This window comes from Dreissena polymorpha, chromosome 13 (assembly GCF_020536995.1).
Source record: "Dreissena polymorpha isolate Duluth1 chromosome 13, UMN_Dpol_1.0, whole genome shotgun sequence".
Classification (NCBI taxonomy): domain Eukaryota; kingdom Metazoa; phylum Mollusca; class Bivalvia; order Myida; family Dreissenidae; genus Dreissena; species Dreissena polymorpha.
The window spans coordinates 71,379,208-71,398,042 of NC_068367.1; the positions used below are offsets into that span (position 1 = coordinate 71,379,208).

At 34.0% G+C, this 18,835-nt stretch overlaps 1 protein-coding gene across 1 annotated transcript; it reads left to right on the plus strand.

Moving 5' to 3' along the window:
• The first annotated feature begins 1,240 nt into the window (after nucleotides 1-1,240).
• On the plus strand, nucleotides 1,241-17,378 carry LOC127856040 (uncharacterized). Its single transcript, XM_052392025.1, has 7 exons — nucleotides 1,241-1,422; nucleotides 3,285-3,428; nucleotides 8,936-9,059; nucleotides 9,333-10,066; nucleotides 12,813-13,087; nucleotides 13,192-13,317; nucleotides 15,910-17,378. The coding sequence occupies exons 2-7, from the start codon at nucleotides 3,362-3,364 to the stop codon at nucleotides 16,021-16,023; spliced, it is 1,440 nt and encodes a 479-aa protein (XP_052247985.1). The 5' UTR covers nucleotides 1,241-1,422; nucleotides 3,285-3,361; the 3' UTR covers nucleotides 16,024-17,378.
• The last annotated feature ends 1,457 nt before the right edge of the window (nucleotides 17,379-18,835 follow it).

An 18,835-nucleotide genomic window follows, 5' to 3' on the forward strand; every position in this document is an offset into this window, starting at 1 on the left:
TTAAGTTCAAAGGTAAAAAAAGGCCATAAATGAGCTTGTCCGGGCCAAAACTATGTTTTTCATTGCGAGATTTTAAAATAATTTGGCACATTGATCAGCATCATTTGCCGGTGTGTCGCGCGAAAGAATTATGTTGATATCTCCAAGGTTAAGGTCAAACTTTGAGTTCAAAGGTCAAAAATGGCCATAAATGAGCTTGTCCGGGCCATAACTATGTCATTCATTGTGAGATTTTAAAATCATTTGGCACATTTGTTCACCATTATTGGATGGTGTGTCGTGCGAAAGAATTACGTCGATATCTCCAAGGTCACACTGTGAGTTCAAAGGTCAAAAATGGCCGTAAATGATCTTGTCCGGGCCATAACTATGTCATTTATTGTGAGATTTTAAAACTACTTGGTACATTTGTTCACAATCATTGGACAATGTGTCATGCGAAAGAATTACGTCGATATATTGTAGGTCAAGGTCGCACTTGGAGTTCAAAAGTGAAAAATGGCCATAATTGAGCTTGTCCGGGCCTTAACTATGTCATTCATTGTGAGATTTTAAAATGACTCTGTACATTAATTTTGTTCACAGTCATTAAACAGCGTGTCATGCGAAAGAATTCAAAAGTTCAAAGGTCAAAATGGCCATAAATAATAATGGCATAATAATTCTAAAAAAAAACCATTTTGATTCCCTTGTTTTGTGAAAACAGCTTGCAAAATAGTCTGTGTCAATGCGGCATGTGGGGGTGTACGTCACGTCTGTGACAAAGCTCTAGTATTAATATACTGGAAAATAGGGTATACGCTTATTGAAATTAAAAACAAAAAACCCTACTTCAACATCATTATCTATGCATTTTATCTCTTTGCTTTCACCGTATGAAACCTTGTGAGAATGTTTATCTGGACGATATATAGGTGGATTTGGAATATGGGTCACTTGCATTCAAAAACGCCACCATGTTAAATCTGCTACAATCTTGTTACCATTCTAGAGGCCACAATATTCGACTCAATCCGTTTGAAACAATGTCAGAATGTTTCTACTGACAATATCTAGATCTAGTTTGAAAATGGGTCACATGCATCCAAAAACTAGTTCACAAGTTAATATCTTAGAAAAACCTTGAAAACAAAGTGTCATATTTATGTCTCCATGTTGAGTATTATAGCGATGTAATTTATTGTATGTTCAGTTTATTTTTACAAAAGCATATCCTTTTTGTGTAATTAAGAACGGCAAGAAGTAAAAAAGATAAACGCTCTGACCTGAATGTTCTTTTAGCATTCAGCAAAGATCGTCCACAAATATTATTATAATGTACTTTTTAATTTTAGCGGAAGTGCATAAGGAACTCAATTGAGATATGGGAAGCCATACCGGGGGACAATTGTGAAATCTGTCTGGTGAACAAATCAATTACAGGTATGTGAAATTAGAGCTTTAAATGGAGAATTTAGAAAAGCATTTTTAAAGTGTCTGAATTATACAGGATTCGACTGTTTTAATGTATTCCTTTGAATTCGTTAGCTCAACTCAGCACATAGTGCTAAAGGGGAGCCATTTTGATCATCCTCAGCCCGGCGTCTTCACTTGGGCGTGAGAGTCATACACTTTTAGATTGTTGCCCTAGAAATTGGATCAAATCTTTATGAAACGTGGTATAAGTGTTAATCTTAACTCTATATAGGCTGATTTGTTATCTGGGTTACTTTTGTCACCATCGCATAGAATTGCATAGAAAACAACACTTTTATCCACATAAATGTATGTCTCAATTTTGATAAAATTTGGATTCTAGAATGATTTTGTTGACAAAATGTAGGCCAAATTAGGATTCAAGTCACGTGGGCCAGAAAATTGGTAACAGGTATTGTGAACAAGCCACATTTGTATCAAATCTTGGTAAGACTTGGTTAATGGTTAATCATGACAATATCCAGGTCAAGTTTAAATCTGGGGAACCTGCGTCCAACAACTAGGTATTCATTCAAATAAAAAAACAACACTTTTTAACAATCGTTAAGGCACACGTATTAGTCATTTTTGAAGAAAGTTGATCAGCTAATTCATCTTCACAATATTACGCCAATCTTCGAATCTGTGTTTCATTTATCCTCAACCTTGGTCACCAGACCTCATCTAAGCAAACTCTTCCTACCTTTCAAGAAGCTACATTTGAACTCCTTGTTTAAAAAAAATTGGGCAGAATGTTTTTTGTGACACTGACTACGCCAAGTTTAAATCTATGCCGCGTGAGTTAACACACTAGGTCACTAGGTGAAACCTTGTTACCACACTAAAGCATTATGTATGCATCATTCTTGAGGAAACTAGAGCAGCAATTCATATTTAAGAAAAAGAAACTATTTGTTTTGCTGTAAAAGCCACATTTTGTACCCAACTTTGAGAAACTAGGTTAGAATTGTAACGTTTATAATAGCAATGTTTGAATAAAGCTCGAATGAACCAACAACTTGTTAACCTCGTCAATTCTTTAACAATTGGTGTGCTTTTATCCCGAGTGATCGCTTCAGGGCCATAATAGCTGGTCCAGTTGGTGTAAATATCTTATCAATCTAGATCGAGCAAATGATCCATGGAAATGTGCCAAGTACATCATGTGAATATGGTGCTTCTCACAATATGGCCTCCATAATATTTCAAACACTAGTTTATTGAGTCATGAATCAAGTGTTTTGGATTTTTTGGGGCTGTGCTTCCGAAACTTAATGAATAGCTAAAATAATATTTGCGTTTAAGTTCTTTAGTCATGTCATATTAAAAACGTAACATCTTAGTACAATTTTATGATAGTTTACACAAAATGCTTTTTAGATGGTCATGTTTCAAATCATGTTAAAATGCTTTAAAACGAAATCGTCTTTGTTTTCGAAATTTTAGTATAATAGAAGAGTTAACTTTCTTGTTTCTTTTTATATTTTTACTTAATCAAATTTGCTCAAGTGACTGCGCTCTAGTGCCAAAATGTGTCGAAACTCAGGTTAGCGAATTTTTTGCATGTTTACCAAAATGCATGTTGTAGCGATCCCTAAAATGAAAGTTGACAGACTAAAGTGATGTACTGTGCTATTCGCAATTTTTCCGATTTAAGTAATTATTTGAGTCGAAATATTTTAAAGATGGCATAATAGATAGAGGTAAGACTTACCAAGAGATTATTATTATTATTATAAATTGATTTGTATGTGTGCCTTTAAAGTCGTTAGTTTATATAAGGATTATTAAGCAAAATCCTTCATATTTGAAATAACTTGTATTTTCAGTTGGATTTGATAGACGCGACCCTGATTTGGAATGTAAAACTGCATGTACTAAAAGAATCCGTACATGTTGTTCCTGTATGAGGAACTCGTTTATCAATCCAGTCAAATGTCACACATGTGGAAGTACAATCGAACCCTTCTTCAGTACGTGCTGGTTTTTCAATAATGCCTCCTGTAGGATGGCATAAGGTAGTTGCACTGTCCGTTCGTCCGCCCGGCTTTCCGGTTTGGGAGTTTTTTACCCTTAACTCTTTCAGATATGGACCTGATTACCAAGTTCGAGTTTCGTTTCTGTCCATTGATTTTGGGAAAAGTAGCGGGCCTTTGACTAATAACTTTTCTCTAGAATATAAGTTTTCCGGACGTTTTTGCCAAACGCTTGCAGTTATTGACCTGTGTGTATGTATGTGTGTATGGGTCAACATACCTGACTTACAGATGAAGTTTAAGTTTCATTCCGGTGCATTGATTTTTGAAGAGCTAACAGGCCTTGGACTCATGCATTTTCTTTTAAAGTATACTTTTCCGAAACGCTTTCAGATACTGACGTTAGTTTTGATGTGTGAGTCTAACTTCATGCTTTATTAGATTTAATATCGTTTTGAAAATAAAATAACATTTTTTTCGGATTTCTTTCCGAAACTCTTTCAGATACTTACCTAATGTTTGGTTTATGTGTTTGTTTACCTGACTTTCAGATCAAGGCTAAGTTTTGTTCAAGTCCATTGATATTTGACAAAGTTATGCGCATTGAAATTGTGCATTTAAATAACAGTTTCCCGGACTCTTTTCCTCATCACTTTAAAGTATTGACCTGATTTTTAAGCATTGGCCATATTTGCATTTGCTTCTGTGTAACCGACTTACCCTGAATATTGCTAAGTATTTCCTGAAAGTCATGTAGGTAGGCGTACATACCGAAAATCAGGTCATTATCTGAAAGCGTTGAGTAAAATATAGCCTCGACAATTGACATTTTTATGCTTTAAGCCCAAGGCCCATAACTTTGTCAAATATCAATGGACCGTTACTTTCTTATGATGTTTTGCATGGATATGTGCGCGTTCATATTGCAGTAAGGGTATTGTGTTTCACAAATACCACTCTTGTTGACTAGATTTTGTTCTCCATTTTTCCCGAATTTTAGATCTCATCAACCATTCCCTAGATAAAATAGTGTCATGACGTTTTAAGTAAATATACAAAATAAAAAGAAAACTCCTTGCCATTTCCTGCATACTCAATTGTCCCTTCTCAAAAGATTATTTTGGTCTAAAATGAAATCGATTTTAGCTCACCTCACCAACCTTATTTGCTCATGTGATGTTGTTTTGACCTTTTATCCGTTATGTTGTGTCCGTCTTGCAGTGAGCTGGTGAACACTCTAGAGGCCCCATTTACAGCCCGATCTTGATTTAATTAAGTCAGAAAATGTTTGGTTTTGAAAATTGGGCACTAGTGGTTTTAGAAACTAGGTCACTTGGTCAAATTACATAAAAACTTTTGAACATTCTAGATGTCACATTCAATGCCAAATTGTCAATATACATGATCAGAACATTTTCCCCAATCATATACAAAGTCCGTTACCCGGTCACGTTGTGTTCATAACTAGGTCACAAGGTAGAATCAATGAAAACAAGATGCGTTTGTGAAACACAATGTCCCCCTATATGACGTTTGACTTCGAAGGATGACCTTGACCTTGTGAAGGATGACCTTGACCTTTCACCACTCAAAATGTGCAGCTCCATGAGATACACATGCATGCCAAATATCAAGTTGCTATATTCAATATTGCAAAAGTTTTCATAAAATAAGCTTTTTGGGCCACATATATTTGACCTCTGACCTTGAAGGATGACCTTGACCTTTCACCACTCAAAATGTGCAGCTCCATGAGATGCACATGCATGCCAAATATCAAGTTGCTATCTTCAATATTGCAAAAGTATTCATAAAATAAGCGATTTGGGCCACATATATTTGACCTCCGACCTTGAAGGATGACCTTGACCTTGACCTTTAACCACTCAAAATGTGCAGCTCCATGAGATACACATGCATGCCAAATATCAAGTTGCTATATTCAATATTGCAAAAGTATTCATAAAATGAGCGATTTTATGCCATATATATTTGACTTCTGACCTTGAAGGATGACCTTGACCTTGACCTTTCACAACTCAAAATGTGCAGCTTCATGAGATACACATGCATGCCAAATATGAAGTTGCTATCTTCAATATAGCAAAAGTTATTGCAAAATGTTTAAGTTGGCGCAAACAGACAGACCAACAGACCAACAGACAGACCAACAGACAGACCAACAGACAGGGCAAAAACAATATGTCCCCCACTACTATAGTGGGGGACATAAAAAGCTTGTTAAAACTGTTCAGGCCCCATTTATTGCCATATTTACCTTTAACATTCGCTTGTACATTTGGTCTTCTGATTTCTCGGCCGTGTGAGATATGATTCCAGTCAAGTATGTTGTTTCAATATCTTAGGTGAGTTTGAAAATATTGTGGTTTGTAACAAAAATAGCTGGGTAGTTTTATTATGAAAGCGATAGAGCAGTATTTGCTAAAAACAGTTATGTTTCTTGGAGTCTCAGGTGCACATCTGGATGTTATTTTGCCCGCTTGTGGTTAGGGTGTTTATCTATTTTGTTGTAATTGACTTTTTACTTAATACATTAAGTGTATCAATTGGGCAGCTTTCTATATTTCAATATACAGAAATGAATAGCAGTGTATGTTAAAGAAGATCCTTTGAATTTTGCAAGCTTAAACATGTGATTACGTTTAGAAAAAAAAGCCCACCTGCCTGCAAATTACCAGCTACAGTTGTTTGGTTAAGGCGAACAACTGTAAAACTTTAAAATAGGGCTTTTTGTTTTATATATTCATCATGAAAATAGTAACACAGTGTTTTTTAATCCGTAATTTGTGATAATCGGTAGTTACTTCTTAAAATTAAATCGATTTCAAACTCATTTACTTTCCTGCGATGTATCTACTCGGCACATAATCTTTTATTTTAATAATATCTTACGTTTTACCTCACCATAGCTGAATGCGATATTAGGGAGATTTTGTGATCACAATGTCTGCCATTTTATTCCGTAATTAGCTTTAAAACATTCGAGGTCATATCGATTTCGATTTCGTGTGGGGCTTTATACAGTTAATTCTAATGATATCTACGTCGGGTCAAAATCTGTGTCAGTTGGGGAAAACACTCAGCCTATTTGCTATTTGAAGTAAAACCTTGACAAACAAGAAGGCACTATCGAAATGAAATTATGTTAGTTCCATTTAGTTTAATTTCTGAAAATAATTTGCAAAAGATTTAGCTCCATTAAAAATATTTCTGTAAAGATGGTGAAGTTTCCGTTATACATCTATAGAAAAAGCTTTTAAATACTGCAGAGGTCACGTCTTATTGTTCTATATGTAAAACGATTGCTGTAGAGTTTAGAAACTGGTCAACCAAAACTTGGGTAGTTATGTTCTCATTTTTCTAAAGACAGCAAGGAAAATATTTATGTGGTATAACAGGGCGAGAATATCCCCTTTTATAAAATATTGAGCAAGAAAGATCATGTTCCAGGGGCATTACACCTGTGATTTAAATACTACTCCAGAAACACCATTTTGATATGTACAGGATTATCATAATGTCTTTAATTGTCTTAATATATAAATAAATAAATAAATATATATATTTGTATAGCTAACCGGAAAATACAATCCGGAAAGGAATTTTTAGTCCCCTACCGGTTTCACCGGAGGGGACTTCTGGTTTTGTATCCGTCCGTCACACTTTTCTGGATCCTGCGATAACTTTAAAAGTTCTTAATATTTTTTCATGAAACTTGTAATATGGATAGATGGCAATGTGGAAATTATGCACGTCATGTTATTTTGTTCCTACGTCAAAAATTGTGGTTGCTATGGCAACAAATAGACTAGAAATAGTGCTGAAAATGGTGTTTTTTTCTGGATCATGCGATGACTTTAAAAGTTGTTAATATTTTTTCATGAAACTTGGAATATGGATAGATGGCAATGTGGACATTATGCACGTCATTTCATTTTGTTCCTACGTCAAAAATCGTGGTTGCTATGGCAACAAATAGACTAGAAATAGTGGTGAAAATGTTGTTTTTTTCCGGATCTTGCGATTTCTTTAATAGTTCTTAATATTTTTTCATGAAACTTGGAACATAGATAGATGGAAACATGGACATTATGCACGTCATTTCATTTTGTTCCTACGTCAAAAATTGTGGTTGCTATGGCAACAAATAGACTAGAAATAGTGCTGAAAATGGGTTTTTTTCTGGATCCTGCGATAACTTTAAAAGTTCTTAATATTTTTTCATGAAACTTGCAATATGGATAGATGGCAATATGGACATTATATTATGCACGTCATTTCATTTTGTTCCTACGTCAAAAATTGTGGTTGCTATGGCAACAAATAGACTAGAAATAGTGCTGAAAATGGTGTTTTTTGTGGATCCTGCGATAACTTTAAAAGTTCTAAATATTTTTTCATGAAACTTGCAACATGGATAGATGGCAATGTGGACATAATGCACGTCATTTTATTTTGTTCCTACGTCAAAAATTGTGGTTGCTATGGCAACAAATAGACTAGAAATAGTGCTGAAAATGGTGTTTTTTCTGGATCCTGCGATGACTTTAAAAGTTCTTAATATTTTTTCATGAAACTTGGAACATGGATAGATGGCAATATGGACATTATGCACGTCATTTCATTTTGTTCCTACGTCAAAAATTGTGGTTGCTATGGCAACAAATAGACTAGAAATAGTGCTGAAAATGGTGTTTTTTCTGGATCCTGCGATAAATTTTAAAGTTCTTAATATTTTTTCATGAAACTTGCAACATGGATAGATGGCAATATAGACATTTTGCACGTCATTTCATTTTGTTCCTACGTCAAAAATTGTGATTGCTATGGCAACAAATAGACTAGAAATAGTGCTGAAAATGGTGTTTTTTTCTGGATCCTGCGATAACTTTAAAAGTTCTTAATTTTTTTTTCACGAAACTCGGAACATGAATAGATGGCAATATGGACATTATGCACGTCATTTCATTTTGTTCCTACGTCAAAAATTGTGGTTGCTATTGAACCAAATAAAAAAATATTCTGACAATGGTGAAATTTCTGACAATTGTGGACCCGGTAGGGGACTTTTATTGCTTGGCAATAGTCTTGTTTCATCAACCAATTATCCAATTTTAAAATAGTATTACTCAAATAACCCTTTAGTGGTTGTTCCCAGTGATAATACAATGCTTTAAAAAAAGTTGCATTGAACATTACATCGGTGTTTACATCGTATTTGAAATCTGATGATTTAGATGTCTGGTCTGATTTTGTCCAATTTATGTTATTATATCGCAAAATTGAGCAAAAAGGTACCATGTGCTTTCTTATTTCAATGTCACATGTTACCATTTTGCACAAAGGGGGCGATATGTGATACGCATTCAACGTCTAAAATAATGAACTTGCTATAACATTTACACATGTCGTATTGTTGCCTTTAATTCCGTGGAGCAACAAAGTGCTGTGCTGATCCATGTCGAACTTGTTTACATTTCTAGATTCCAAATGGGGTGCCATTTTAGTAGCTGGATATGATAAACAGTTTGGTAAAGTATTTGAAGGCGATATCAACAAATTTAGAGAAGTTATAACATCGAAGTTTCTGCCGGCAATGTGTTTGAAGTAAGTGTTTCATATTGAAACATTATTTTTACACCCATAGAAGATGGCGGTTTTGATTATTCGGTCTGTCGGTCAGTAGTTGAGCATCCTTGTTACTTCCTCCAAAATCCTCCTTTTCATTCCAGCTTTGCCACTTACCATTCCATAGACATATTCGTTGGTGTAAGATCTTGGTTAAATTTGATAAGTAACAAAGTGATAATTGACACTTGCAGTTTTTTAAGTCGGTCCTTTTTTTATTTTATTTTTGAATTTGAATTTTTCTGTTTTTAGTCAAGAAAATGTGATAGTTATTCTGGGAGAACAAGATAGTCCATCCTTCAAGGACAAATTAAATGAATCGTTTGAAAAGCTGCGCCAAAAGGATATCAAGACACTGCTTTTTGTTTATTCGGGACACAACACGGAAGCCGGTGGTCTTGCTGTTAGAGAAAATGAGTGTTATACAATTGATGAACTAAGCAAGAAAGTAAATACTTGGAAAGAAGAATGCGCATCCTTCGAAAAGCTGATAGCTATTTTGGACTGTTGTCATGCGAAGAAACTGAATGTTATCGATTCTTTAAAGATGATTCAACTGAATGCGACCGACCAGTATACTGAAGCAGTTGCAAGCCGTAAAGACGGAAGCAACTTCATACAGTATATTATACAGGTGTTCACAGCAAGTGCTAATGGAGGAAAATGCAAGTTTAATGGATGCAACTGTATGAGCAACCTCGATGAAGATTTTATTACTCTTGATGATTTTCTCCGTTGTTTGAAGGATCATGTTAGAAATAAACATTTGAATGAAAAAAAAGAGTATGCATATGCAGAACCACATACAAATATGCAAAATATTGACAGGAAGGATACTGTATTAGCATATAACTACAACTTTGCAGTCGAGATACAGTTTTCTTTAGAGTGGCCTGGATTACCCGAACCAAGGACAATATCGGTGTTTCCAAAAGACTTAGAAAAATTTGAAGGTCTGAAAACACATTTAGCTGCCGAAGTTATAAGTGAGTGTTACCGCTTTCGTATCGCTTATGATGTTAAGGCACGTTTTCTTTTTTCACATTAGCCACATATATATATATATATATATATATATATATATATATATATATATATATATATATATATATATATATATATATATATATATATTATTAAGTATGGATGGGAACGAATCCTTTAATTATATTCAAAAATTGTTTTTCTGTATTCAACTGTATTCTTCTATTTCAATGATCCAAGGACCGAAGTTTAGAAATAGTTATATTCTTGTCGTCACAAAATTCACAATCGAATGGCGTTGTATGCATTTTGAAATATATTAAGGAGGATAAAGCCGCCATTATCCAAAAAATTAATATTTTTTTCCTTAGGATTTTGATAATCGTTTTTATTTCCAATAAAATTAGATTCTAAATAGAAAATACAGGCATGTATGTTTTCAGGACTAACCGGGACATTTAAATGTGAAATTTGACATTAAAGTGGGACACTTTGTTATTACAGCTATTACATACATTATAAACTAACCGGTCAAGTTTTGATTTAGAATTTACATGTTACTGCAAAAGGACTTCGTTTAAACAGTTTGTTTTGAAAAATAAACGCGCGAATTATATGCAACCACCTACAGTCATGTCATTGCCGCATAAAGCATGGGCGTATTAATTGCTCAATAAAAGTAACTTATATAACAATGAGATATTAAATATAGTATAAACGATTCGCAGTGCATCATTAAATAGTATGTATCCATTACGCGAATCGATATTACCCGTATTACCGTTATTCCAATATCTGAATGATCCAATAACCGAACGTTACAATATCCGAAAAATAGTTATGATCTTTGTCGTCACAAAATGCACAGGCGGGTGGAATTCTATGCATTTTTAAATGCATTGAGGAGGATAAAGCAACCGTTCTTCCGAAACTATAAATTTGTTTATATTTTGTTGGATAAAATCTTTTTTTATTACGCGACATTTAAAGTCGATATTATCTCCTTACCAAAGAAACCGTTACACGTGATAATCCTATCGTTCAGATTGGTCGGGATTTAAAAGATAGCAAACTGCAAAGACCCTTCCAGTCAGACAACATGCTTATTTAAGCGACTTCTTATAATGAAAATGTTATAGTGGGTGGGACGCGAGATCTAGTTGATGCATTGAAAAAAATTAGCGACCGCAGATAAGTGTTTTCCATACACCGATTGAACACTTTGCTTGCGGGTATTGACATAACAATAAATCAACGGATTAAAACGTTAAAGTTAAATGCTGTATCTTTGTTGATTCCATCGATTGTTAGAATTTTAAGGGACAATCTGCATATCGTCGGTACACAAACTGACACTTGACTCGCCGAAGACACAGATTTTTTCCTTCCAATTATTACATCAATCTTCTCGTTCATTGTTGACCGATGTTATCAAATCATTGACTAAAGCATGATATTTTTCTACACATAACTTGAATGCGATTTCAAAGTTGAATAAACTTCTTTTTGTATTCAGAATATATATGCTTTCTATACATCTTTTTGAATATTTGAATCGGTATTTTTTATTCGAAAATTTGTTCCCATCCCAAGTTCACTGACTTTACAGTAAAACCTATAAAGTGAATCAAAAGAAACACACGATGTAAGCAAGTAAACATTTACATTAACCAATTCACCACTTTTGTAGTAAAATAAAATTAACCAGTGGACAAAAACGCGCCATTTGCACAATTTAATAATAGCTTAGATGATCATGAAGTGCTCGGGGTTAGCTTATGTGGTCAGTCTTTGTCCGGCGTTGTTTCGTCGGATTTGCGTTGCAGGGCGTTAACTTTAAGCAATCTTTTTGTAAGCTTATTTAAAACGAAAACAATCTTTAGTAAACTAAGTCACACTGTTTATTTTGACAATATCTCGCCTGAGTTTGAGTTGTATGCATCCAAAAGTAGGTCACCAGGTCAAATCGTAGTGGCCTTTTTTAAGGCAACATTTATGACACAATCTTGATCGAACTTGGTGTGAATGTAAATCTTGACAATATCTACTGTTGTGTAAAATCTTTAAACTAGGTCAACATGTCGTATAGAAGAACAAGACACGTATTACCACTCCAGAGGCCATATGTTTGACTCAATATTGATGAAACTTGGTCAGAATGTTCATACAAACAAGTATATGAGCCAAGTAATAATCTTGCTCATGTCCGTTCTAAAAACTAAGTCACTAGGTCTGATAAAATAAACTATGTTACCACACTAAGGCAACATTTATGGCTGATGCTTGATGACCTGGTCAGGATGTTAATTCTAACAATATCTAGGTCGAGTTTGAATTTGTGTCACATGCATGGTTATACTAGGTAACCAGGTAAAATTTTCGAAAAACCTTGCAACCACTTTAGGAGCTAACTTTAGCACTCAATCTTAATACAACTTGGTCAGCATGTTTATAGTGAGATGATCAATGTCCTGTTTGAATCTGGGTCAAGTTGGTCAATACCTTTATCACCACGTTAATTGTCAATAGTGTGCTTTCAGCAAACTTAGTTGAGTGCATGAGAGCCATCATAACCTATTTTGTGTACCTAGTTTTGTTAATGTTTACGTACAACATGACATATAAGTTAATATTTACGTGTTTAGGCAACATAATACTTACCTTAATATGCACTTAATTCCAATTGCTTTTATCAGCTCATGTTATATACAAATTACAGTGATTTTCTATTTTTTTTAATTTTTACAGATCATGCTTTGAATGTCAAAGCACAAGATAAACCTCGAAATGACATCTTAGATGGGATTGCCAAATTAATGGTATTTGAAATTGACACCGGACCAAATGCCAAACATAAAGCAGAGATGAGCTCAAATGAACAGATATTATCAGCATGGATTTCAAAGCGCCTTTTACGATGTACTGCCCGTCGCCTCACAAACATTGAACAAGGCAGACCTGTTGGCGGATTTTTTCAAGATGCTGGGAATCTTCAGTCTGCATATAAAAAATGCAATCGAAAGGTAGGCTTTTCTTAATCACAGTCCATTAAACATTAATAAGTATTAATAAAAAGCTGCGTTTATAATAAAAAATTATTATTTCATACTGTTATCATATGTTCCAGAAAGCGATGAGTAAACAAGATCTGATAGATTACACAAAATTGCTACGCGCGGAACAAAAGGAAAGAAACGATTCGTGCGGAAAATTTGCCAGTAATTTGGACATGATAATATATCAAACAAATCAGGTAAATCTCTGTTGCCCGTTACATTTATTCCAAGTAAAAAAATGTATCGAGGTTTAATAACTGCACGTTACTGAGTGCCCAATCACCAACCCAGCACAACAAACACATGAATGGGTCATGTCTTGACACGGTCATTTCAAATCACTAGATGTTAACCGAGTGAATGTCCCTAAACATTACACTTGACACAAGTATTTACTTTTATACAGATGAACATCGACCTCCTAACCAAGCAACAGTGGCTACTTTAGATTTCAAAAGCAAAATAACCTTATAATCTTCTCTAAAATATTACGTACCAGATTGATACAATCCAGTTCATTAATACCGTTACAACGCACTTTACCATTTACCATCACGTGCATGTAATCATAGTATGAAATCATTTTTATGAAATGTCAAGGTCTGATGACGTATTTATTACCTTAGTCTCTCAACTGTTAAGTTCAATTTAGTTCCTTTAGGGAACTGTAAGCAGCATATGACACATTTGTCATCTAGGTGATAACGCGCGGTATTATGTGTTTGTGGAAAAATACATACAACTTGGAAAGGATATCATTTTGGTGATTGTATTATACAGAACGTTTCACTTGATTTTCTGGATGTATTTTTGAAATAGTTTGCCTATTTTTTAGTATAATAACAATTTGCCATGGCTTTATCATTAACAGTGAAGGTATTTTTATCATATTTTCCGTTGGAAACAGTTTAATTGTTAAATGAATTTTTGAAAATCTAACGAAACACAAAGTAAAATCCATTACTATTATGCAGATATATTTTTCAAAAATGCAGGATAACCATATATCATACATTCTCAGAAAACAGAGGATTGTTATGACTAGAGAATATGGTGGTTTTTAATTTTTTGATATCGACTTTTTATTATTGAATGACACAATTGAAGGATTATGCTACCGCTTGATAAATACTAATTTCGATGTGTTCATGCACCAGCCCCAACACCCGTTGATCAATACAAATTCAAAAACAATATAAGCTTGTTCAACATTACCCTTTTTATTCGCCCTGGAATTGGCTGGCGATGTTTTGGTGTTGTTTTTTATGCCCCCGGATCGAAAGATCGGGGGTATATTGTTTTTGGCCTGTCTGTCTGTCTGTCTGTAATTCATTGTATATGTGTGGCCCAAAACTTTAACCAAAACTTTAACCTTCGTTAAAGTTTGGTCATAACTTTTTGAATATTGAAGATAGCAACTTGATATTTGGCATGCATGTGTATCTCATGAAGCTGCACATTTTGAGTGGTGAAAGGTCAAGGTCATCATTGAAGGTCAAAAGTAAAAAAAAAATCCAAGGGAAGTAATAAGCTTTAAAAGGGAGATAATTTGTAAACCTGCCAAATTATATATTGAAATTTTATTTCAAAGGGGCGCAATAGGGGGCATTGTGTTTCTGACAAACACATCTCTTGTTGGAAGCTTGCATTTCAAAAAAGGTACAATCATATTGATTTAAAAGTAAATAAAATATTAATTTGTGGAAAGTGAGGGCTTTTTGACACTAAATATTTGCATATATAGAAAGACAGGTTATACTATTAGTTAAGCGAGTGTCTCGGGAATGATTAATAAGATGTTTCATTCAAACTTGTTACATGTGTTCGCCATATTGAAATTTGTTAGTCACTCGGTCAAACTGTTTTTGTTGTAAAATTTAGGTATGTAATCACATTTTGAATTGGAAAATTTTGCAGATAAGCTAAAGATAAGTGTTGAATATTTTTCAAATGGGAATTCTACGTAATTTCTCGATAACGAATCGAGGTTTTTTGGATGACACTTCATCAACAATATTTTCCAAACCTTACTATATTTTAAACGACACTTGTGGTTGCACATGGATGATCAATGTGGACGTTACTTTATACAGAAATGGCTATTAACGTTTAATTCTTGATTTGAAACTTTATTAATTAACACATAATTCCAGCACAAAATTGAGTTTCACACGGGATCGATGAACTCAAAATCAAGTTCAACGATTCAGGAGTTAATTACTTGAGTTATTGTCATGAAAACTGTTTTAAAGACGTTGTTTTCGATTGCTTATGGATCAGCTGGATATAAGGTCACCATAAATGGATATAAACAAATGCTGCCCTCCGCCTCAACGAATTCAATGGTGTAATTGAAATTAAACTTTATTACACATACATTCTTTTATGAAACCCTTTCCTGGAATTACATATGGAGTGGATAAGTTAAATTGAGAAAATAGTAACTACATTGAATCGAACATTAACTTAAGTTGATTGGCTACAAAATTGGTTAAAGAATAAAGTACAAAATACGAGCCCGCTGTCGTCCAAATGGATCCCCCTTTATGTTTTGTATGACAGGGTTTCATGATGTTTTGTTTTTATGTAAGTAGTCTTCATTATTATTATTCATAAAGTTAAATTTAAATAAAAAAAGAAAGAAATTTGTTTCAAAAATGATGAATTAGTACGTAATTTTAAGTAACTTTCTTAACGTGTGATATTAGTTTCAAAACCAATCTATCGAAGTGTTTTTATGTATAATAGAATATATTGTAACTTATATGGTACTAATGTGTATGTTTCAGTTGACAGACAATTGTTTGGACATCAAGTTGTTCGACATGCAGAATGGTCTCACACTTGTCTACATGGAACTTGTTCAGATGACTGGTGTACAGGAGACTACGTCACATGGATAACACGGACGTTAGTATTTGCCCCTACTGCATCTTGTGCAGTCAAGGGCTTTAAGTATGACACACTTGCTCATATAAGTAAGTAATGAAAAACCAATATTTTTAGCTGACCTGAGCTCGTAGTGAACCAGTATGTGTATGTCATCCGGCGTCGTGCGGTGTGCGTGGTAAACTTAAGCTCGCTATCACTTGATAGGCCACATCCTATCTTGAATGAACATGCTCATAACGAGCTTTCTAGGAAACGTATATAGTTATTCGAATTTGATACTATGCACCCAAAATAAGTTCACTAGGTAAAATCTTAGAAAAAACTTGATACCAATATAGAAACTATAACTAGTGCTTAATCATGATGAAACTTGAACAAATAAAGTCTTAACGCAGTTACCCCCCTTTATATACAATATTATTCATGACAGTTTTTATTGTGTGGGACGTTTGTGTGTTATTGGTGATTGCGGTTTGATTGTTTTAATGCCCCTTTCGAAGAAGGCAGCATAGTGCAGACTATCCTTCAGTACGTCTTCACGTCTGTCAAACTGTATGTCTTTTCGAAATGTTCATATATTGGTGGATTTTGCAATACTTGTGCGCAAATGTCCACCATTAAAAACCGACATGTTACGTGTAGTACCCATCTCCTTAGTATGTGTTTGGGTCATAAAGTCAGTGATTAAGTTCGAACATTAATCTGCAATTTAGGAGCATTATTCCGCTTTTTTACGTACACAATTAGTTAATGAACGTTCAACATCTCTATATCACGGGTTTTACTACTGGTATTGCAAATAGGCCAATTCCCATCACTGTGACATTAAATAAAGCATAATTATTCTCATTTTTTCTCTAAAGAATCTAGGTAAACTTTCGTTATATCACTCCTTTTTCTAGCTGACAGACCTAACATGTGATTGCCTTTGGGGCATTGAGGTTACGGGCAAGGCGACTGTTGCTAAAAATATTAAACTATTGCATTCAGTGACTTAAGTTAGGGTGGCGATAAATCACTGTTACCAATGTAATGTCATTTTGTTTGTAGGAAGCTTCCATTCAGACCTAGGATAGGATTGCAATTGGGGCAAGTAGGATCAACTAACAGTTTCTTCTTTAACTAGGTATAGAACAATCGTTCCTGTTGAATGACTCCAGTTTTAAGTGAAGTGTTGTGCTGTAGTTTTCTAAGCAGGAAGCTTTAATGCAGACATTGTTTGCAAAATTATTAAATTCACCTAAATTATAAGTGAAAATTAAAATGTTATTTCTGTGCATGGTCACGTTTCAAATAAGTCTTAGTGGTCATTACAATAGGTAAATGGCAGAAAACGTACATTATACTATCAAAGCGGGAGAATAGTCAAGCGCGCTGTCTTTTAGAATAATAATAACTGATTTAACATTGACGTGCATGTGGATTACATTTGTTTATTTCTGTGCCCACTACAGAGTTAAAGGGAATGTAAGAAAAGATTGCTTTTACCCAGCGTATATGCCGTATTTAGCAGATTTGAATATTTGAATGTAATAATACATAATGCCATATGGTTCGATTAGAGTATGCTACGGCTATATTTATATGTACACATTGTGTACTTAAATATTTATATTTTATGTATTTTCCAAAGTATAGATTGTCGTAATGTAAGTTTATTTGCTTTTGTTATAACAAATATTTCACTTTTACCAATATACGTTTATAGTGGAATTTCAGGTTAACGTTTCATGTTTGGTATATAAAAGTGGTGCCTTATGTACGATACATAATCACATTGATTAATGTTACAGATTGGGGTCTGTTTAATGTATTCGAATACACCTCATGCCAAACATTATGCGTTTCGTCCGCGAATTTGTCAGCCAATAGTTATACCTGGAATCATTAGTCATGCATATTAGATATCATTATCGCTGGAGGTCATTTTGTGTTTTGTAGTAATAAGTTGTTGTTTCATTAACGCCAAAGTTGACATTGGTTTGCAAAAGAAAATGATGTTTGTATTTGTAAATTGTTTCCGTTTCAATTGGTGATATTCTAAATTATTACTGATTAGAACTGTTTATTTTAATGTTTTCTTAGTCGTTTAGAAGCTTGTAATTCTGGAAATATCGTGTTACGGCGTAAAAATAAATGATCACGTCATTTCACGGTTTTTAGTTAGGCGTCCGGTGATTTGGGGTATTAAACAAACAAATTTTTTATTCCACCGATATGTGATTACAAAGCCAACAATAACAAGCTGTTCTGAACCATCATCCAGCATTCTGTGGCTGTTTTCTTTTTTCACTTAGACAGCTTTTTGCCTCTATATATTGTGCATGTATTTTCTGACATTAGATGCCTGTAATTGTCATTATTTTATATATAACCGATTTACATTTGATGTGCACGTAAATTGCATTTGCGTTATTTCTGTGCCCACTACAGAGCTGAAAGGAATGTACACAATAAACGAAAGATTGCTATATACCCAGCGTATATGTCGTACTTAGATGATTCGAATTTATGAATGTAAAATGTATTTGTACGTAATTATATTTACACTTTGTCTATTTAAATATTTATAATTAATGTATTTTCCAAAATATAGATTTGCATATTGGAATGTTAATGATTTGGTGATAACACATGTTTTCCTTACACTAATATACGTGTACAGTTGACTTTAAGGCTATTTTTTCATTTTTTGGTACATAAAATTGGTGTTTAATGTACGATGCATAATCAAATTGATGGATGTTACAATTTTTGGATCTGTTTAATGCTTTCGAATATATCTAATGCCATACATCATGTGTTTTGTCCACGGCCTTGTCA